General features: G+C 43.0%; 1 protein-coding gene across 1 annotated transcript in view; it reads left to right on the plus strand.

Moving 5' to 3' along the window:
• SLC24A3 (solute carrier family 24 (sodium/potassium/calcium exchanger), member 3) overlaps positions 1-23,923 on the plus strand; it is an 820,359-nt gene that overhangs the window by 488,457 nt on the left and 307,979 nt on the right. Inside the window, exon 3 of the mRNA XM_006860745.1 lies at positions 1,818-1,894. Coding sequence (XP_006860807.1) covers positions 1,818-1,894 — 77 coding nt within the window. The remainder of the gene's footprint in view (positions 1-1,817; positions 1,895-23,923) is intronic.

The following is a 23,923-nucleotide window of genomic DNA, read 5'->3' on the forward strand; positions in this document are numbered from 1 at the left end:
CTCCCAGACCACTCACTAGAAAATATGAAAACACCAAAATCAGTGCGAGGGAACAGAGGCCTGAAGAAGAAGCCAAACATCCATTTCTCAGACCTTGCAAATTGTAGTGAGCTGTCTCAGTAAAACTGCCAGAATCACTACAATGCCTAAGGTCTGAGAGATGGACATTTGGCTTCTTCTGCAGGCCTCTGTTCCCTTGCAGTGATTTCGGTAGTTTTACTTTTTCTAGATAATGAATGTATCTTTGAGTGCTGGGTAGTGCAAACCATTAATGCCCTTGGCTGCTGGCCAAACCTTTGGCGGTTTGGTTACAGCTAGAGCCACCTAGAAAAGCCTGACCATGTACTCAAACATATCAGCACTGAAACCCTATGCAGCACAGTTCGACTCTAACATACATGGGGTCACATGAGTCAGAATGGACTTGACTGGATCAGTCAAGCGCTGACTGCAGACTCCTTTTGGAGGGATGACTTAAACTTCCAGGCATCTCTGAGTGAGGTAGGAGGCATCATCCAAGGGCAATTCTCAGGAAAATACGCATCCTGATCCACTAGCAGGCAGCATTGGGGGAGAGGCATACGAGCTCATTAAAGTGATGTGGGCAGGGCAGTAACAGCATCAGCTAATCAGTTTCTTTGTTCTTGCTTTAAAATGGCCATAATCCTGGAGAAGTGGGCCATACCCACAATTGTTGCCATGTTTGAGCCCATTGATGCTGCCACTTTGCCAACCCATCTCTCTGGGGGTCTTCCTCTTTTTCTCTGACCCTCCACCTTACCAAACATGATATCCTTCTCCAGTGACAGGTCCCTCCTGTCAATATGTCCAAAGTATGAGAGACTAAGTTTGGCCATCCTGGCCTCCAAGGAGCATTCTGGCTATATTTCTTCCAACACACGTTTGTTTGTTCGTTTGGCAGTCCATGGTACTTTCAGTATTCTCCTCCAACACCATAACTCAAATGCATCAGTTCTTCTATGGTCTTCCTTATTCACTGTCCAGATTTCTCATCCATATGAGGTTATTGAAAATACTATGGCTTGGGTCAGGCACACCTTAGTCCTCAAGCTGACATCTTTGCTCTTCAACACTTTCAAAAGGTCTTGTGCAGGAGATTTGCCTAATGCAATACGTCATTTGATTTCTTGACTGCTGCTTTCATGAGTGTTGATAATTGATTCAAGAAGAATGAAGTCTTTGACAACTTCGATCTTTTCTCCATTGATAAGAATGTTGTTTATTGGACCATTGGTGAGGATTTTTGTTTTCTTTACATTGAGATGCAATCCATACCAAAGGCTGTGGTTTTTGATCTTCAATAGTACTTAAAGTCCTTTTCACTTTCAGCAAGCAAGGTTGTATCATCTACATATTGCAGGTTGTTAATGAGTCTTCCTTCAATCCTGATGCCATGTTTATCTTCACAGAACCCAGCTTCTCGGATTATTTGCTCAGCATACAGATTGAATAAGTATGGTGAAAGAATACAACCTTGTCGCACACCTTTCCTAATTTTAAACCATTCAGTGTTCCCATGTTCTGTTCGAACAACTGCCTCTTGGTACAGGTTTCTCATGAGCACAATTATGAGATCTGCAGTATTGTGTAAATACTTGCTGTAGCAGAATCGCAAGTGCTACTAACATCATTGTGGCTAGTGACCCACAGAAAACGCTAAGCTCCAGTTAGATATTCATGACAATAAGAGCATCCACGTTCACAGCCTTCATCTCAAACCAGGACTCTAAGATTAGCTCAGACCTACAGCACTGAAATGGCATTTGTTTTGAGCTTCTTTTCTTTCCTCTCTCTAGCCCTGCACGAGTTTCCCAAGGACATCTTCAGCAACGAGGAGAGAAGGAAAGGAGCAGTGGTCCTCCATGTGCTCTGTGTAAGTACCACTCCTTGGGTTCTGACTGGAGGGGCCTAGAGGCTGGGCCTGACTGCAGTGGGGCAGGCAGTTACGTGTTGCTACTGCCCTGCCATTCCTCTGAACACTCATGGTAGGGTCCCCTGAGCCCCATAAAGGGGTTGAGAGGTGGAATTCATCATTCAAGAATTCCATATTCACAAATTCACCTTTTCATAGTAAAATACGCTGGGCACATTCACAGAGTTTCACAGATAATCACATGTGTACAATGGCAAATCTCCCTCAGAGGTTGAACAGTGGTGGTCTGGTCCAGGCTTAATTCATGGACACTTAGTAGAACGTAATTACTGCAAATAACGGAAACAGGCGGCAAGTGTTTAATGGCTAGAGATTTGTATGTTGGTAGATAGCTGTATTTATTCTTTCCTAATCATGTCAAAAGCCTGAGCTTCTCATTTGAACCAACTTGCGTTCCACTATTTAAACTTGCTCTCTGTTCAAACGCCACCCTCCTGGTCATCCTCTCTAAAGCTCCTGTCTTCCCTCTTCCTCTTGGTGGTGGTGTTGTTAGTGTCTGTTGAATTTGCCTGACCCGGTGACCCCATGAACAATGAGCAAAATGTTAGCCAAACATGTGCCATTTATGCGATCAGTCACAGATCAGACCATTGTTATCCACAGGGTTTTCATTGACTGCTTTTTGGAAACAGGCCTTTCTAGTCTTAGTCTGGAAACTCCATTGAAACCTGATCAGCATCGTAGCAACATGCAATCCTCCATTACCAACTGATGGTGGCTGCAAATAAGATACCATGGTAAGGGCTCAAACCTGAACCCCCTGAGTGGTGGTTAAGTGCCATGGAGTCGATTCCGACTCATAGCGACCCTGTACAGGATTTCTAAGGCTGTAAATCTTTATAGGAACAGAAAGCCTCATCTTTATCCTGCGGAACAGCTGGTAGTTTCGAACTGCTGATCTTGAGGTTCATAGCCCGATTCGTAACCACTACGCTACCAGAGCTCCTGAATCCCCTAAGTAAAAGGAGAGAATTCTACAGTGAACCATCACTGCCTTTCTCTTCCCCTTACTCTACTTTATTGTCCCCCATATGACTGGACACTGCTAGACACAGCATATATTTATTTGCTTGGTGTCCATCACCCTTAATCACAGAGAAGCCCCATGTGTTTTGTGCATGGTTTAATTCCCAGATGTATTCCTCATACTTGGTAGGAACAAAACTTTCAATTATTAGATTTAATGTAATGGCAACTGGTACAGCATCTGGCACAGAGAAGTTGATCAATAAAAGCTTGTTCCCTTCCATTTTACATCTTAATATCCACCATTAACCTAGAATGGCCCTTTCTGGAACCAATAGGTCTAGAGCCTTTGAGTGGTCTGATCCCTCTGTTTGGAGAGTTTGGGACCCTCAAATGTGTGAAGATGTGTCTAAGGAGTGGAGCAGCTACACACCTGAAAAGGTCTTACCTGAACGCTCTTAATTCCAGCAATTTATTGTTGAGAAAAAAAAATTCACCAATTTACAGGCATAACCCAATAGCCTCTTTATTATACATCTGGATCGTGTGGATCTAGAATTCAGAAAAAGCAGGGCAGGGTGCTGCTGCACAGAATCTGGGGCCTCAGCTAGGTAGATGTAGGTGGCTGGGGGTGGAACCTCTTCTGATATCGCTTCTCCACCTCTGTGTCTTGAGTCCTGGTGTGGTGCTGTGGGTTAATGCACCAGACTGCAAAGCCATTTGAACTGCAAAGTTGATGGTTCAAGCTCACCAGCTGCTCCTCGGAAACCCTATACAGGGTCGCTATGGGTCAGAACAAACTTGACGGCACTTAACAACAACAACAACAACATCCCTATGTCTGGCACCTGAATTGGGATGGCCAAAGGACAGGCTCACCTGGGACTGTTAGCCAGAATGCCTGCATGTGACATCTGCAACTTGGAAGCCTCAGGTAGCAGAACTTCTAAGTGGCCGCTACAACTCCAAGAGAGAGAGGGATATGATAAAGGCTGCATCTGTATGGCCTTTTATGACTCAGATTTGGAAGTCATGCAGCATCATTACCACAGCCATCTACTGCAGTCACAAGTCTGCCACGATTAAAGTGGAGTGAATCAAGACGTTGTCTCTCAGTCCAGGGCTTGTCAAAGAATGTGAGACTGTGTTTTAAGATGGCCAGTCCTAAGGGTAGATTCAAGCTCTGGAGTCAGAGTAGACATGGGTTTGAAGCCCCCTTCTGCTCTCCCTGCTCTGTGTGTGGCCTCTCACAAGGCAATCAACTTCTCTGGACCATAACCTGCCCTTAGCGCAACTTCTTTCCTCCCTGAAAGGAATCAGCTCATCAACTCTGCCCTGAACCCTACAGCTCTGTAAGGCCTTCCTCACTCCAGCAAAAACATTCTCTAAAATCACTACATGAAATCACCAAGTGGAATCTTTGCCACCACCCCGGCCCACCCCTACCCCCACCTCCACCACCCGCCCTTTAGAAGGGCTGAGTACACACTGACCCATTAATAAGGATGCCAGCTGTCACCTTTGGCACCATAGAGGCTCCCCTGCCCTGAGCTGAGGAGATCCAGGCGCGGTGTCAGATGCAGAGTTGCTCAGCAGCCATTAGCCTTGATATGTATTAGAATTCCTCTTGCAAGCTGTCCTCTTCCCAAAATGGTATTGCCGCCTGCCGCTGCAAGGCCCTTCCCCACCTTTGCCGTCTCTTATGTGTCCATTGAATTCATGGCCAGGCGTTAGAGGAGGGTCATTTCTAGGAGCCAAAGGTTAGACCTCTGCTGTCTGAGTGGTACATTCTCACTGGGGGGAAAAAAGAAAGAAAAACAAAAACAAAGCACATGAACAAAAATGGGTAATTCCCTCAACATCATTTCTTAAGAAAGTGGACATAAACCTGCAGTTTAGCCATTTTCAATCACTGGTGTCAAATACCATTGTTTAGAGTTTTGACAAGGAAGCCAGCACCAAAGCCAGTGTCCACCCTGAGTCCACATCTCCCCCTATAGAACACTCTCAAGGCACATGTTGTTGTTGTCGTTGTTAAGTACCATCGAGTCACTTCTGACGGCACTCATAGCAACCCTGTATAGGGTTTCTGAGGAGCGGCTGGTGAGTTTGAATTGTTGACCTTGCAGTTCAAAGTGACCTTGCGGTCTAGTGTTTGGAACCCCAAAATTCTCTGCCCAAATAGTCCTGTTCCTGTTGCCAAGGCTTTTGCAGGCCTTTGCCCTTGTCTGCTCCCTGGGGAGAAGAACCCCAGCTGTAAAAACTCGAAGCTATGTGCATGGGGCAGCTTGGAGCCAGGGTGGGTGAGGAAGAGAGTGGATCATGAGCAGAGCATTCATACTCTTGTTCAGGCAAAGGTTAGAGGTCCCCAACAATCAAATCTTAGGTCATCCTACCTGCCAGAATATATGGCACTATAGGATAAGCACTCAACCTCAAGATCGGTTTGAACTGTAAGGTTGGCAATTCAAATTCACCAGCCACTCCTCGGAAACCTTTTATAGGGGTCACTATGGTTCAAAACCTACTCAACAGCACTTAACAACAACAACAAAGGCATAAGCATAACAATAAAAGGCATTTTATTCTTCCTACTTTTGTACAGTGTCTGGCATATGTACCCTGTTTGTTGAGTGCAGGGATGAATGATTCTGCTTATCCCCTTTGCAAAACATATTATCCTGAATGCCCCAGGAGCTGTTAAATGAACATTGTCAGGCATATCCAGAAATACCGCAAGAGTCAACATGGTATTTCAGTAGCCAGTAGGCAACAGACAAGTCACAAGTCAAAGCTGCAAGAAGCTGAATTCCGTTTTCCTCAGCCATCTAGGAAGCATTTCCTGAGCCTCTGCAATGTGTTAATGTGTAAATGCTAGATGTAGCCCTGCCATATGCCACAGACACAAACCAGCCCAGCAGGAACCGATCTTGGAAAGAAACCCACGTATTTGACCAGCAGCTACCCTGTGCTAATGCCAGCTGTGGTCTGTACAACATGCTGTGAAGGCATTGCAGGTGTCAGGGATGTGAGGTTGATCTGGTCTCAAAGGGTAGGTAGGCATTTTCCAAAGAAGAAGAGAGAAAGGTGATTTCAAAAAAGTAGAGACTTTCAAGTTCAGGGAAACTGGAGTCAGCAGAAATTGAAGATGATAAAGAGTAAGAGGACATGATGGGGAGATGCTGGTGGTCCCTCGCCTGGGGGCACCACAGGATTACTTCACTACTAGTTAGATATGATTTTTCCATCCCTATGTCATTTGTCCTTGCCTAGGGTTAGTGCTTCACAAAAAACAGCAGCAGGGTTAGAACTTAGTAGGGCCAGGCATAGCCAGAAGTGACCCAGGTGGTCTGCCCTCCAGTTAGGTAAAAAGGTTCAGGTAAGTCACAGAAAAGGTTCCAGGTTCACTGAGGAATAGCCCAGGATGCTGAGGGGCAACAGGCGAAGAAGCGAGTGTACCATCATCCAATCATGTTAACATCTACTTCACCCTGTCCAGAGATGGACAGCTATCAGGCTAGAGGGTTTCAGCAGCTGTGCACTGTCACCCCAGGCTGTTCCAGAGAAAGGGCCACAGGACTGTCCTTTCATGAGTCAGCTGACCAGAATCAGGGTCTCTTTCAGAGTGCCCAGTTCCTTTCCCAGTATGCTCTAAAACCCACCCAAACCTTGCACTGCCACCTGAATTCAAACTACCCACTCCTATTGGAGCTATATGAATTTGCTTCCTATAGAAGGCCTATAGTCTTCAAACCCATTAGGGTACAGGTCTGGGAACACAGTGGCCCAACCCAACATAGGAGATTGTTTTTTGTTTGTTTATTTGTTATCTTAAATGTCAGTGCTTCCCTATCTTTTATTTTTTATTTTTATTAATAATGTACTTTTTAGTGTGTACATTAAGGAGCTTGAGCAGCCATTACTGATTACTTTTACCAAGCACCATAGTTTTTTTTTTGGATCTCTGTTTTTGTGGATTACAGAAACTCTAAAGCTTTAGATGAATCATCGTGAAGGTAACTGGTGGTAAACTCTATGATTGCACCAAAAAAGGTTTCTATTCCATCTAAATGTTGTTATCTATAGATTCACTACCATGGGGGAAATCCAAAAACCTTCTAACATTTATCAATAGTAATAATAAAAACTTAAAAAATAAAAAAGAGAGCACACATTTATCTTAGAGCCTACTTTTGGTGCTATGGGATAAAGCACTGGACTGCAAGGTCAGTTTGAACCACAATGTCAGTGGAAACCCTATATAGGATCCTTATGAGTTAGGAGGAACTCAAAGGCACTTAAAAACAACAATAATATAGAAACACTGACTGAGGAAATTTGCATTTCTATAAACTCATTGAGCCTGCCCCAGATAGAGGAAGAAGCCTGTGAATAATTCTCTAGACACATGCTTGGTTTGTTACTTATTAATAATACCTTGTGAAAATTTGTTAATTATCCTACATGACACACTTTATAATCTTTTTATAATCTCAAAGTACACAGTTGAATCTTTGAGATTATAAGATGGGTTACAAAATCAATATTTAAAACCTTTCTCAAATGGTATAGACAGTTCTCTGTCCTTAAATCAAACTTCACAGCAGAAATACCCTCTGTAAATCTTGTCAGCTTTCAAAAGTTTTATACGTAATCTTTGAGCCTCATTTTCATATTGTTCGAGTCCTCGTTCTCTTTTGTCAGGCAGATATGTCTATATGCCTGTGTGTAAGGTGGTATACCAGATCACTCAACCAAAAATAAATCCATAGCCTTGAAATTGCTTTCAAAGACAGTTCCATGATTGATACTGGACTAATTAAAGGCCCCTCTCCCTAGATAAACTCTCTTAATAAGAATGTGCCTTAGTGAAGGCTATGGATTTATTGTTAGCTGAGTTATCTGGTATAGACCTTACACACAAACAGAATGTTTCTGATGGGGATGTTGTTGTAAGTGCCATCGGGACAGTTTCAACTCATAGCAGCCCTATATAAGGAGCAACTGGTGAGTTTGAACTGCCAACCTTGTGGTTCAAAATCCAGTGCTGATCCTACAGCACCACACCAGAAGTTCCTGATGTGTCAGGGTCTAAAAGTTGACATTCTCCGAGAAGTCCATGGGAAACGCAGGTGTCAACTCTATTCACACAAAAGAAGTATCTTCCTTTACAGACCTCTTTGGAAAGTAGCCATCTGGTCATTGTCAGGCTTCCCATGATGGCAAGAGCAACTTTTGAGCCTGGCAGGAAATCCCTGGATGTTTGCCTTAGACCCTCTGCATTCAGTTGTGGGGCCTCTTTTGACATCTACGGCTTAACTGTACTCTTAGGAGTCCAGGGCCCATTTTAGGGGAATGAAGGGACTCTTCAAATATTATCATTCCTCTGGTATCATGGTCATTTTTATATGTCCATTGTGTATTTTCTCGATTTTCCTAGATTTCCTTGGTTTTGCTGTATCCCCAAGTCAGAGCACCTCTAAGATCTCAATCTCTTTCTCCCTCCTTACTTTCTTCTCTCTCCTAGTCCTCAACCTCCCAGAGTCCTTTTCTTTCTTTCTGGTGGCAGGCATTTCTGCTCCTCATAACTGCTTTGCCCTAGTCCTGACTCTGTCTACCCTGGCTGCTCACACCCGCCTGTGGTACTCTTGGTTTCTTCATTAGTTCATGGTCCTAGATAGAACTCTTCTAAAGGGCCACAGGCCACTGACTTGATTATTGGTTGACTTCCCTTGGTTCTGATCTTACTCCAGACCATGGCTTCTTTCAAGAGGGCAAAGGGCAGGGTAGCTCCTATAGGAAGAAGTTTGGGTCTGGTGCACTTCCACTGATCACCCCCCCACACCCTCCAGGGCAAATGAAGACTAGCTTGGATGTGTTCTTAGAGAGTCACTGGGAGGGTAATTGCTGTCTTCTCTGGAACAGGCCTTATCAGGTGGCCATCATTTCTTGAAGCTTAAGCTTCTTCCAGGCATTGTTTGATTCCAATATCTGAAGGGACGATTTATTTGGATGTGCTCCCTGGAGTCCAGATTGCTTTTCTTAAAAGCCAAAGTATCAACTAATTGGGGAAATAGCCAGTTCTGAGGGGAAAGAGCGGGTAGAGTCCCAACAGGCCTTGGAGACTGCCCCTTCCCCAGTTCCCACCTCCCCCAGTAAAGGGAGAGGCAACTTTGCATATCAACACTCACTTTTCACCTCAACCCCCTATGTCCTTGAAATCTTAACTCCTGTACCTTTGAATATGTTCTTATTTGGAAATAGAGTCTTTGCAAATGTAACTGGGTTTAACCTTGCCTCTTAACAACAAGGTGAATGCTTTGGAACAAGACACAGAACTTCCCACCTCAACTTCCTTAGAGTAGAAGCACATTGTAGGTGCTCAATAAATGTTGTTTTTATTGTTGGTAAGTGCTGTCGAGCCAGTTCCCACTCATAGCAACCCTATATAGGGTTGCTGAGGAGTGACTGGTGGATTTGAACCACTAACTTTAGCCATCAAATGTGTATCCTACAGTGCCCACACCAGTGAGGGGGTGGGGATTGCTCTTCACCCTCCCTATCCCCATGCCCCCAAAACAAAATAAAAAACACTCCCATCAAATCAATTTCAACTCACAGTGATCCTACAGAACAGAGCAGATCTGCCCCAAAGGGTTTACAGAAGCAGGTTGTCTTTCTCCCATAGAATACTGGTTGGTTCAAACTGCTAACTTTTCTGTCAGCAGCAAAGTGCTTTAACACTGTACAACTCATCATCCCCTTCCCCCATACTCTTCTAAAGACAGCTTGCCTCTCCTTGACCCTTTACAAATCACTTCTTCTCCTGGAACCAGAGCCAGGGTCATTCAGATGCAAGCCATCCATGTAACCCACAGGGTGGAGAATGCCCACAGGAAATCCCTCTACAATCCAGGGTTCTCAGAGAGGGACTTGCTGAAGGGGGTTTGAAATTTAAGGCAACCTAGTTGTCAAGTCGGCGGGGCACTGTGGGATAAAGCACTGAACCACAAGGCCAGTTTGAAACACAAGGTCGGTGGTTCAAACTCATCAGCCACTCCTTGGACACCCTATATAGGGTCACTGTGAGTCAGAACCTACTGGACAACATTTAACAACAACAACAGCTGTCTAGTTGGGGTCCCAATACTGTAGGATAAGTGCTGGACTGCTGTAATCGCAAGGTCAGCAGTTCAAATGTACCACCCACTCTTCAGAAATCCTATACACGGTTGCTGTGAGTTGAAACAGACTCCATGTCACTTAAAAACAACAGCAACAACAGTGGTCTAGTTAGAAAGGTCTTCGCAACAACTCACTCACTGGGCAGACGTCTTTAGTTAAGGGATTTCACCCTGGAAGAAAAAAATGATTAGAACCGCTTGTGGAATTTGCTGTTTACTCTTACAGAAGTGCTGAACATGTCCTTAATTTGTCAGTGTCGACACAAGCTAAAACTGGTGATCAGAGGGGATTAACACAAGGAGAGTAAATTATTATGTTTCTATAGATCTTAAATTACTGTCTCCCCTCCTTACTCATGAGACAAGACTTAATTCAGAAGGCCCACAAATCTAGTCCTTAGGCCCAGGGGCTGCACCCAGCCTTGCTGGTGAATTGTTATTCCAGGATCCCTAACTGGATATAAAGTGTGGAGGTTTAGAGCAGACCCTTTCAGTGAAACCTGCCTAAGGTTCAATCCTGCCTCTTCCACTTATTAGCTACCTAGCCATGAAGAGTGCTTTGCCTTGCAGAACCTGTTTCCTCATTGGCAACGGAGCACAGTGCATACTACATCAGGTTGCTCTGAGGAATATGTGAAGGCATACATGTGAGTAGATGACATCCCTCCGAATCCTCTCAGAACTAGTTTCTTGTGTGTGCCTGCCCAACTTCCACTGCCAACCCCTAGGAGTCAGAACTTTTTCAGACCACCAGAATACAGGACAGTCCCAAAGTGCCAGGAAATTAACAGCCTTCCTCCATTTCCCAAGTGGTCTTCAAACTGAGAGGAGTTGGTGGATCAATATTTTAGTTTCCTCATGCCTCAGTTAGGATACTGGAAGTGCATATTCGATACCACCCCCAGAACTCTCCCAATAGAAGTAGCTCTTGTTCATCCCAACAACTTGCTTGATAACACAACTTTGTTAATTGCCCTTCCTTAATTGTTTCATTTCTCCCTTCTCTAATGGTGCTCCCACAAAAGCTGCTTGCACTGGAATTCTTGCCTCCAATTCTGCTTTTGGAGCACAGCCTAAATAAATGTCAATTACTATTCTTATTAGGAAGCTGAGGCTCCTCTGTGACACCATGAAATGATAGGAGATGCAGAATTCTGAGATTCCAGTCCCTTCTAGGTAGCCACAGACCCAGGTCTGATGGGCCTGATTTATTACCACTTAGGGAAGAGAGAAAAGAGTTTGGGGAATTAATTTTGGAGCAGACCGTTTTTCAATTTAATCTTAGGAGGAGCCCACATACGGTAGCAGCCTTCACCCTCCATAGAGAGAGCACAAAAGCACACACATTGTTTAAGTACCTGACATCTCTCCATGAGAACCAGACTTCTGCTCTTCCATCTTATTTGTCTGATGTATTACATGGTACTCCCATCCTTGCTCCATTTACTGTAATGTTGGTATTCAGTGATTTCTATTCTTTGTTAATAGTTGGAGTTGAGACTATTCTCTGGAGAATCTCAGTATACGATTTGCCATTTATCATGCCTGAGATTTCAGAATAAATGCTCTCCAAAGTGAACTTTAATCTTATTTTTCTAATTGTTTCCTTTTGTATAATATAGAGACTCCAGATGAGGGTTTCAAATTTAATAACAATAAAACAAAGAAACAGATTTTAACGCAAAGAAGTAGGAACACAGATACCTAGTGTGTTCCAACGAGGAGTCAGTTCTTTCTTGCAGGTTTGCACTGGGAAAACTCCAGTACCCAAGATACATGTCATAGGCTGGACTCCCTCAGGGGCAGACCCAGAAATAAGAATTTCAATGTCAGTTTTTCATTTAGGGGAAGGATTCCAGCAAACCCTAGAGGAAGTGAGGCTAGGAAGGACAGAAGCCAATAAAGGTTGAGTCCTGGCGTGGCACTGTGGGATAAAGCATTGTAGCACAAGATCAGGGGTTCAAACTCACCAGTAACTCCTTGGAAACCCTATACAGGGCCACTATGAGTCAGAACCAATTTGACAGCACTTAACAACATCAACAATAATCAAGTCAAAGTGTATCATCAAGCCAGTCACCATTGTGGGCAACTGAGCTCAATTTCACTGAGGAACTCTGGGAGATCGTGTATAAGGTATTGGCGGTCCATAGCTTCCAGGACGTCCAATGTTTTTCTGAGGTAAGTGAACACTTAGGAGAAAGGAAGCCCTCAGGTGAAGAGTTGCTGTCATGTTCTGGAAGGGTGGGTACAGACAGACCTGGGAAGGCACTGACAATACCTGCTACAACACGCACCTAGATTCCACCCAGCGGGGTTGCCAGAATGGGAACAGACTTGCACCTGTGCCCACACCTTGAGCTCATCCTGGGAAATCTTAACTGGTGGACATCCAATGAGTCTTTTTCCAGCTCTGCCTTCCATAGAGTTGGCATGTTTGCTTCCCATTCCAAGCCATGAGTGCCCTCCTGACTGGGAATTTCCTGAGGCAGATTCTTTTGGCAGACTTTCCTATGTCTTTCTAGATCATTGAGGTTAAAAACAGAAAGATCTAGCTTCAGATACCCACAATTTGTCTGAACCAACTTGGAGAGGGGGACAGAAAAGATATTACTCCTCTACTCCAGTGAATTTGCAAGTCTGCAGTGATGGATCACCCCCCCCTTCTCCCATGGAATATCAGGCAACACCCCCTCAAACAGTTTTCTCTCTGTCCAGCCAAATTCTTCCTTTCATATCCCAAAAGCAATGAAGAACAAAGATCTTGTCAAGTCCCAAAGCATTTGTTTCCTCTGTACTTCCCTTCAGTATCATGTCTCACATTTGATTTAGCAAGCTGTACTGAACCTACCACCATTTCTTTGTATTGCTTTTAGAATCTAAGCTCTGGTCTGCCACTTACGGCCTTTGTGAACTTTTAACTACTAAGGCTTTAGTTTCTCCATCTGTATATTTACTCGAAATTGCTAGTTTGATAGCACCTACCCTAGCATAGTGGTTATGAGTTAGGCTGCTAACCTCAAGGTCAGCAGTTTGAAACTACCAGCCGTTCTGAGGGAGAAAGATGAAGCTTTCTGCTCCCGTAAAGGTTTACAGCCTCAGAAATCCTATACAGGGTCACTATGAGTCTGAACTGATTCCACAGCACGTAACCACCACCACCATCACACACCTTGAAGTCCTGGTGTGGTGTCGTGGGAGAAAGCACAGGACTGCCAGATTGGTTTGAATCACAAGCTCAGGGGGTCAAACTCACCAACCATTCCTAAGAAACCCTATACAGAGTCACTATGCGTCAGAACTGACTTGACAGCACTTAACAACAACAACAACAACAACAGCCCCAGACTCTTCTTATTTAACCTGCATTCTTACGAGAGGTAAATAAAGTAAAGCATGTAGCTTGCTTTTTTGGTGTCTAGCACATAATGTTGTGGTTGTTAGCTGCCAGCAAATTGGCCCCAACTTGTCGTGACCCCAGGCAGAGTGGAATGAAACACTTCCTTCAGAGGCATAGGGCTTTCATTGTCAGCTTTTTCAGAAGTAGATTTTTTTTTTTTTTTTTTGGAAGAGAGGGCCCAGGTCTTGCGTCCTGGCTTATATTTGCCTGAAAGCTCTACTGGAAAAAATACAGCATCACAGCAACACACACCTCCGCCAACAGTTGGGTACTGACTGTGCTGGAAGGGTATTGGGAAGGAACTGAACTCAGGCCTACCACACAGAGGAACCCAGGGCTTCCCACTGAAACACAACTGCCCCCAGTACATACTGGCATGAGAACATGCCAGCTATGATAGTTTTCCCATGGTTTTGACCTCAGCTCTGGGTCATCTAAATTATTGTCCTGATTTCAGTCTGCTCCCTTCCAAGGAAAACTCAGCTCTACCCATACCAGATCAACTTCCACAGAGCAGTGTCCAGTTCAGACTTTGCTCTGAACTCAGCCTTCCTTTCCCCAAACCAGTTACCTCCCCATCTACAGAGGGCTGTCATGGCCCAGTAGTGAGAGGTATGGGTTTAGGATCAGACTGCTTGGATTCACATCCTACCCTAGCTACCTTGAGCAAGCTGCTTTGCTTCTCTCTGGGTCACTTTTTCTATAACATGTGGATATTGATAGTATCTGCTTCATAGGGCCGTCTGTAAGAGTTAAGTAAATGAATCCTTAAGTAAATGATGTGCTTAGAACCATGCCCGACACTTCGGAAGAACTCAGGAATCATAAGCATTGTCATGGTTGTTACTTCAGAGTATCCCACACTGTCCTTTTGCCAACCATCTTCCTTCCATCTCTTACATACCCATATATGAAGGTCTAGGAAAAACCAATTCCTCCCCAAAACCTGTTAGCATCAAGTCAGTCAAGACTTGCGATGACCCCACGTTTGGCAGAGTAGAACTGTGCTCCATAGGTTTTTCATAGCTGTGACTATTTCAAGTTTAATAAGTTTAAGAAAGTCTTTCTTTCTAAGTGTCTCTGGATGAGTTCAAACTACCAACATGGCGGTTAGTAGTCAAGCCCTTAACCATTAGTGTCATGCAGGAACTCAAATTTCTTACCACTCACCAAGAAATCCCAGTTCCTGGTCAGACCTCCCTCACCTTTAAAGTCCTATGCATCTTCTTATCCGGTACCCTCACGTATGATCTCCTTGAAATCACACTGGTGTGATTGTCCTCCTAAAGTCCCGCTTTTCTTGGTTATTCTTCTAAGAGAACTTTATGCAAGCTTTCTCCTCTTATAATATACATTTTATCCAGCCCTCTCTTCCCAGTTTTGTCTAAAGAGCTGTAATCCTATCTTTGTGTCCCTGTAATACCCAATGTGGTGCATTGCATGACATAATTGCTCAGTCAGTGTATATTATGTGAGTGAATGAATGAATGAATGAATGCAGTGTGTTTCTTATCTTGGCTGCAGAATACAGAGTTTGTTCACTAAGCTGGGAACTAAGAGCTATTTGCCAAGTCATTTCATAGGGCTCTGGGAGCTGTATTGTTGTTGCTGTTAATCGCCATTGAGTCTGTTCCAACTCTGAGAAATCCTGTATATGGTTTCAGAGGAGCAGCTGGTGACTTTGAACCACTGACCTTGTGGTTCAAACCTACCTCGCAGTTGAGCGTTTATCCTACAACACCACGCCAGGAGTCCTGAGAGCTCTATTAGTCCCAAGTAAAATGAAATGGACCTTTTATGGCACACCTTTTTTGAGAACCATGTCCTGAGTTAAATCCTTAAGATACCTCAGTTAATAGGGAAGGGGAGAGCTAATGGAAGCATGAACACAGAGGCCACGTAGTCAGTGATGTGTCTGGTCTCTTCATGTTTTTAGGACTGTCCAGATAGTTTGGGCATTGCAAAGATCCAGTGACCAGAAAGACCCTCCCCTGAAGACGCATGTCAATTTCACAATTTGACAGTGACTCTAAGTCCTTCTGAAAACTTGGAGGAAGACATTTGGTGGACAGGTTTTAACTGAGCTTGCAGAAAAACACATACTTGGAAGAAGGAGAGGTGGACTACTTCTATTTATCCACAGAACACCTTAAGAATAGCAGTGAAACACTATCAGATAGCACCAGAATATTGAATATTGAAATACAATGAATAGCACCAGAACACTGTCAGATATATTACTGGAAGATGAGCCCCTCAGGTTGGAAGGCACTCAGAATACTTTGGTTCCTCAAAGTAGAATTTACCATGATGATGTGAATGGAATAAAGCTTCCAGGACGTTCATTTGTTGATAGGGTAAAACTCAAAATGAGGTGGAGCAGTTGCAAACGTCCACTGATAATTGGAACATTGAATGTACAAAGTATGAATCTAGGAAAATTAGAGTTGTTACAAATGAAATGGAACACATAAACATTGAAATCCTAGGTATTACTGTGCTGAAATGGACTAGTATCAGCTATTTTGAATCTGACAATCACATGGTTTACTATGCAGGGAATGGCAAACTAAAGAGGAATGACAAACATTCTTCATCAAAAAGAAAATTTCAAATTCTATCTTGAAGTATAATGCTGTCCATGACAATATCCATACTCCTACAAGGAAGACCAGTTAATACCATTATTACTTAAATTTATGTACCAACAATTAAAGCCAATGATGATGAAAATGAAGAATTCTACCAACTTTTTCAGTCTGAAGTGAATCAAACATGTAATCAAGATGTAGTCATAATTATGGGTGATGGGAATGTAGAGACTGGAAACAAAGAGGAAGGGTCAATAGTTGACCCTTGGTGATAGAAATGATGCTGGAGATCACATGATAGAATTTTGCAGGACCAATGACTTCTTCATTCCAAATACCTTTTTCATATCACATATTGATGTTTATGTGTTCCATTTCATTTTTTGTCAACAATTTTTCTAGATTTGTACTTCATACATTTCATGTTCTGATAATTAATAAATGGTTACAGCTGTCCTCTACATTTTGAATTGTGCCCCATCAGCAAATGAATGTCCTGAAAGTTTTATCCCACTCACATCATCATGGTCAACTCTATTTTGAGGAGGCAGCTCTTTCCCAGTTATATTTTGAATGCCTTCCAAACTTAAGGGCTCATTTTCCAACATTCTGACAATATTTGGGTGCTCGTCATTATGTTTCAATATTAAATCTTCTTGGGCTATCTGACCAACTGCTATTCATAAGGTTTTCAGTGATTAAATATTCAGAAGTAGTCTGTCTCTCCTTCTTTCTAGTCTGTTGTAGTCTGGAAGCTCAGCTGAAACTAGTTCACCAGGGGTGATCCTGCTGGTGTGTAAAGTACAGGTGGTGTAGCTTCCAGAATTGCAGTAACATGTAAGCCACCACAGTACAACACACTGACTGACAGATACATGCTAACTCTCCAGCATTGAAATGCTAAAGTAAATGGAATAAAAGAGGCGGTAAAAGAGCAAAACAGAAAATTTCAAAGTGCACCTCGAGAGGACAGAGTCAAATGTAATAATGAAATGTGCAAAGATTTGGAGTGGAAAAAAAAAAAGGTAAGAACACATAAAGCATTTCTCAAGTAACAAGAACTGTGGAAAAAATTCAAGCCTTGACTTTCAACACTGAAGAATTCTTTGAGCAAAGGATTGAATGATGCAGAAAGTATCAAAGAAGAAGGAAGGAATACACAGAGTCTGTGTACCAAAAAGAAATGATCGATATTCAACCATTTCAAGAGGTAGTATATAATTGAGAACCAATGGTATGTACTGATAGAAGCAGTGCAAGGTGCACTCAAGGCATCGTCAAAGAACAAGGCTCCAGGGATTGACGGAATATAAATTGAAACCTTTCAACAAACATGCAGCACTGGAGGCAGTCACTCATCTATGCAAAGAAATTTGGATGACAGCTACCTGGCCAACTGATTGAAAGAGATCCATATTTATGCCCATTCCTAAGAAATGTGACCCAACGGAATGTGGAAATCATCAGGCAATATTGTTAATATCAGATGCAAGTAAGTGTTTTTCTAAAGATAATTGAAATACAGCTTTAACTGTACACTAACAGGGAGCTGCCAAAGGATCAAACTGATTCAGAAGAGGACGTGGAACAAAGGATATCATTGCTGAAGTCAGATGGATATTGGCTGAGAGCAGAGAATACCAGAAAGATGTTTACCTGTGCTTTATTAACTATGCAAAGGCTTTCGGTTGTGTGGATCCTGACAAGCTATGGACAACATTGCTGAGAATGAATATTCTCAAACATGAGGAACCCGTACAACCAAGAGGTAGTCATTTTCACAGAATAAGGGAGTACTGAATGGTTTAAAATTAGGATAGGTGTGTGCCTGGGTTGTAGTCTTTCACCATACTTATTCAGTATGTTTGCTGAGCAAATAATCCAAGAAGCTGGATGAAGTGAAGAAGAACGTGACATCAGGATTGAAGGAAGACTCATTACAACCTGTGATATGCAGATGATACAACCTTTCTGCTGAAAGTGAAGAGGACTTAAAATATGTACTGGTGAATATCAAACAACCTTCAGTATGGGTTGCACCTCAATGTAAAGAAAACAAAAATCCTCACCACTGGATTCATAAATAACATAATGATAAATGAAGAAAAGTTTGAAGTTGTCAAAGACTTCATTTTGCTTTCATCAACCATCAACAGTTATAGAAGAAGCAGCTGTCAAGAAATCAAATGACGTATTGCTCTGGACAAATCTGCTGCACCAGACCTCTTTAAGGTGTTCAAGAACAAAGATGTCAGTTTAGGAACTAAAGTGTGTTTGACCCAAGCCTTGGCATTTTTAGTAGCCTCGTATGCATGGGGACTCCTGGTTTGATGCTGTGGGCTAATGCACTGGACTGCAAAGTCGGTTTTATCTGCAAGTTCAAGCTCACCAGCAGCTCCTCAGAAACCCTAATCGGGTCACTATGAGTGGGAGCCAGCTCAACAGTACTTAATAACAACAACAACATATGCATGTGAAAATTGGACAATGAATAAGGAAGACCATAGAAGAATTGATGTGTTTGATTTATGGTGTTGGAGGAGAATATTAAAGGTACTATAGACTTCCAGAAGAACAAGCAAATCTTTTTTGAAAGAATTACAACCAGAAGCCAAGATAGCCAACATCATCTGTTGTATTTTGGACTTATTATTAGGAGGAATCAGTCCCTGGAGAAGGACATTGTGCTTGATGAAGTGGAGGGACAGTGAAAAAGAGGGAGACCTCCAATGAGGTGGCCTGTCCTAGTGGCAGCAAAAAGAAGCTCAAGGGAGCAGCAATTGTGAGGAAGATGCTGTACCAGTTGGTGTTTTGTTCTGTTGTCCAGAGGGTCACCATGGATAGGAACCTACTCAACAGGCACCTAACAACAACAAACATGTCATAAAGTATGGGCTATGGTGAGGTTTCAGATTGTAGTTGTTGTTCCCCAAGCCCATCCAGCCTGTGATCATATATTAAACACTATGAAGTCCTCTATGAAGGAGCTCTGGTAGTGTAGTGGTTACGAATTGGGCTGTGAACTGCAAGGTCAGCAGTTCGAAACTACCAGCTGTTCCGCAGGAGAAAGATGAGGCTTTCTGCTCCTGTAAAGATTTACAGCCTCGGAAACCCTGTACAGGGTCGCTGTGAGTCAGAACCTACTCCACGGCACATAACAACAACAAGTCCTCTATGACCCAAACTTCATGTTCCACCTGGAATACTAGGTCTTCAAAGTCCCACCCTTTCCCTAATCCCAGGTATCTTCTGGAACTCTTCAAAGTCTCCTGAATTTTTTTCCAAAACTGTTCCCATGTTGGGATTCTCTTGTTCTCATTTTTAAACAATGTCAAGAGCCTCCAAAGACACCTGGTCTCTTACACTTTCCATTACCTTCTTTTCATCCACCATCTTGAGGAAGTGGTGTCAGATCCCAAGTTGCTTGTTCTGAGGACATTTGAGATAAACTGTCAGCAATCAACCTTCCCCCCCACCATAGGCTGATGACTCACCTCTTTTCCCTCAAGGTCATAACTGCCTATGATCCTCCCTTTGTTTGAAAGTTTTAATTCATTCACAAGATTCTGGCCACCCTTTCTCCCAGGAATCCTAAGAACTGTTTGCAAGTAGGTTTCTCAGTGGCATGTTGCTTTACCTAGGGATATCAAAGAAGTATACATATTTGGCCCAAATGTGGCCCTCATTTTGAGGCCTCTGGTTTGGGTGCTATTTATTGATGCTCTTGATATATTCCCAGAACATTGGAGGGCTCTTTGCCCATAGGGAGATTAAAAAGATAATCATGAAATCTGTTGTGTCAGCAATTTCGTGAGCACTTTGCTTGTTCTTGTTTTATGCACAAAAGTGGAAACCTGAAGATTCTGAACTTATTAGAACTGGCTCTTCCTCTGTGCTATGTAGCCCAGGGGTTAAAGCAAAGATTCATTTTTGACAGGATAAAGCTGATCCACGACAAGTAGTTTTGGCTTGTGCTGGGCCCTCTCACCTCTCCCAGCTCCTGCCCAAATTCATGTGACTTCATTGTGTTTGTTTCACAAAGCTGGCTGGAGCAAAGGCCCATCACTCTCCCCTGTAGTGGGCAGATCCTGGGGGTCATTCATCCTCATCCTCATCCTTATATGTACACCTAGCCTATCTGAACACAGACATGTATATACACACATATATTTATGCAAGTATAGTTTTAAGTAAAATAGCCAATTATTTTAGCATTAGAGAACAAAAATTTCTGAATAAATAAATGTGTATATGCATGCATGTATGTATAGGTGTGTGTGTTTGTGTTGTATTTTGCAATAGCTTCTTTGACAACTCATATGGCATTTATTGGGCTACTGAAGTTAGAACTTGGTAGATATGAAATAAAATGTAGCATGAAATGGAGATCTGAGTGTTTGAAAGACAGCAGCCTTTCACTCTACCCTGCAAACCTGTTGATCCCATAGCTTTGTTGTCAGTAATGGTCCCCACCATTCATTGAGTTCTTCAGATTGGAATCTTAGAAATCAGCCTTGGTTTCTTTCTCTTTCCTTCCACCCAGCAGTACCTTCTGCCCACTCTGCCTTCAGCATGTATCTTTATCTCATCTCCTTCTTCCTAGCTCTACTGACACTACCCTATCCAGGCTCCCATTATTACACACAGTAATCCAAGTGACCCTTCAAAAACATCAACTAGAATCAGTACTGCGTGGTCCATCCCCTGCCTTTCTCTCCAAATTCATCTTCAGTCTTTTTTCCGCTCATGGCACTTCAACCCACAGACCAGCCTCCTCATCCTCAAATATGCTAAGGAGGTACCTATCCCACCCTAGGTACCCTATTTAAAATACTACTCTGGCCCATGATACTGCTTTCTTGTGCAACTAGGTACACACACCAGTCTTAATACATGTTAACACCTGCAGTTGGCTGCCTAACAGTTTTGCTCTTCTTTGCAAAGAAATCAGATTTTTCTATACCAAAGGATGGTAAAAATTGAAGTCTTGTATCTACCTTCCTGTAGCAAATAGATGAGTCACCTCAGAGAGAAATCCATTCAAATTAGAAAGAACTCAGCATGGTTTACTGTCATGCCTTATAAAGTTAGCTGGCCCTTGTTAAAAAAAAAAAAAAAAGGAAGGAAGGAAAAAGCTCTTTTGTGAATGTATTCATATCATCCTTTTTTCTTATTTTATTGTTATAAAAATATGTAGAACTTACATTTGCCAATATTCTTTAAAAAAGAAGATTTTTATTGTGCATTAAGTGAAAATCTAGAGAGCAGATCATTGGTTTTACATTCAACAAATCATGCGCTTCATTTCATCACAATGATTGTAATCCCTGCCACGTAACCTCAGTTATTCCACTTCCTTCCTGTGATTCTTCTTTCCATTCCACCCTCTTTCCCAACCCTCCAATTCAATGTGTACAGTTATTGTGTGTGTTACAGTTCAATGACACCATGTATATTAATCATGTTGTACAGCATCACCAATATTTATTGCCAAATTTTCCATCACCATAAAAAAAATCAGTACTTCCTAAACAATGACTCCCCTACGTTTTCTCCCTCCCATGCCTCGTATAGCAACAACAACAAACTTTGGTCTCTACATATTTGTCTATTATAGATATTTCATATGAGATCGTACAATATTTGTCTTTTTATGACTGACTTATATAACTTAAGCTATACCAAAAGATGGTAAAAATTGAAGTCTCTTATCTACCTTCCTATAGCAAATAGGTGAATCGCCTCAGAGAGAAATCCATTCAAATTAGAAAGAACTCAGCATGATTTACTGTCATGTCATAAACTTTTTTTTAATGTTTTATTGTTAATTATATGATAGTTTACATGGGAGAACTTTAGTTTTACATTCATTCCATCGTATATCATCTCATTGCCGTGGTTCCAATCCCCTCCATGCATCATCATCTACCCAAAGGGTATATACCAGAAACCCGCCCCCTACACTTCCCCCTCCTCCCCCCAGTTTTTGGCCCACAGTCCCTTTCCCTCTCTGGGTACAAAGTCACCAGTCGCTTCATCACTCCTCTACATCTATCTCAGGCATCTCTGTTTCTCTGGGTAGGGTCCCACTCTCGGCTCTTCTCCATTGATGGTCCCAGAGGCCTCCGCTCCTATCCTGGGGAATTAATCACTCCCTTCCTTGTTACAAAACTTCTACCTTTGCATTTCCAACCCTCATAGTCTGTCCTGATAAGCATTATTCCCTACAGTATCATGAGTTACCCACCTGTATCTCCTTTCATCAGCTCCGCCCAGACAGATTGAATAGTACCTACTGGAGATTCTGCCTTCCGCCATGCTCCCTAGTACCAGGTTCCCTCTTGAAAGCTTGTAAGCCAGTCACTTCTTGCCTTTGTAATTCTCCCCTCCCCATTTGAGTATCCAATGTCCAAGCTGCCCTTCTCTGTCCACTCTGTGTGTGGGTGTGTGGGTGAATGTTTCTTGCTGTGAGGATTTGTTCTCTCTTTTGAGTCGCTGCTCCATAGGTATAGGTCAAGTTCATCAGACTGTATCAGCTCACTCTTTTTTTTTTTCTTTCTTTCTTTTTCCCCTCTTCTTTCCTCTCCTGGTTGAGCTCTGATCATCTAGTCATCCGGTCCAGGTCACATGGGTATCATCTGCAAATGTGGGCGCTCCTGTGCATATGTCCTCTCTTCCCGTCAGTCAGTAGCTCCGCTCTTCTCTCGAGTCCTCTGTGGCCATGCCACTGACTCTGGGCCCAAGAGTCCCCAGGCCTCTTCACACTGCTTGCCAACCAGGTCCCCAACTGGGTCCACAGAAGTCCACTGAACATTGTAGGGCTTAGCTTGCCACTTCATTGCTTCTTTTACCCCACTTCCCCCCATCGGTGATGTGTGTGGTCACCAATCAGAGCGTGCATTTCCATTGAGTCTTAGTCTTGGAAGGGGGTTTGCGTTGAGAAGACCTGGCCAGTTGCCTTGATGTTTCCTAGGGAAGCGATTTGTTTGTTCTTGTAGTAACAGTCCATCTGCCTCCATTTTTCCTGCAGGTCTTTCTTTCAAGAGGTATCTTTTATTCTTCTAGCCACTCCAGGCTGGTCTGCTCATCCTTTCAAGTAGAGATTTCTCATCTCTGGAGATCTGGATGTGGTTCTGGTTTCTACCTATAGTTTTATGTATTGCAAAGACTCTGCAAGAAGCCTCGTTCACTGGGTACGCTGAAGCCCCATTTTAGGTATTCCAATCAGTCATAGGTAGAAGATGGACTTACAAGCCTTCTAGGGTGGTGTTTCTGACTATTCCTTTCTCTCCCTATCCAGTGTCTACTCTATATTATAATGCAAGGGAAACCAAGATTAAAACAAACAAACAAACAAAAAACAGTCAAGCATCTTAACATGATTCCCCCCCCCCCAATTCCAACCATGACTCAATCCCTATATCTCAGAGCCCTGCCATTCCAAGGCTGTGCATATATCATCCTTTATCTCTGCCCCATTTAGCCCTTTCGAACATGCCCAATTGTTCTCCCATCTGCCCCGTTTCCCCACTTCCCTCTTCCTCCCTGTATATTGCCCCCCTCCCTAGCACCCAAGCTCTCCTGTGCCCAATCCCCACCTGTCATAAACTTTTTACGGTTTATCTATGCCATAGAAATTGCCAGAACTTCATGTCTGCTTATGGCTGATTAAGGATATACCATATTTTGTCTAGCTACCTTTTGGTAAATAGTCTGCAATAAATATTGGCGTGGTGTGGTGGTTGTGTGCCCCCAAGTCGGTTTTTGACTCATTAGTGACTCTGTATTGGGTTTCTGAGATGGTAAATCTTTATGGGAGCAGAAAGCC

The sequence above is a fragment of the Chrysochloris asiatica genome, unplaced genomic scaffold (assembly GCF_000296735.1).
Source record: "Chrysochloris asiatica unplaced genomic scaffold, ChrAsi1.0 scaffold00039, whole genome shotgun sequence".
NCBI lineage: Eukaryota > Metazoa > Chordata > Mammalia > Afrosoricida > Chrysochloridae > Chrysochloris > Chrysochloris asiatica.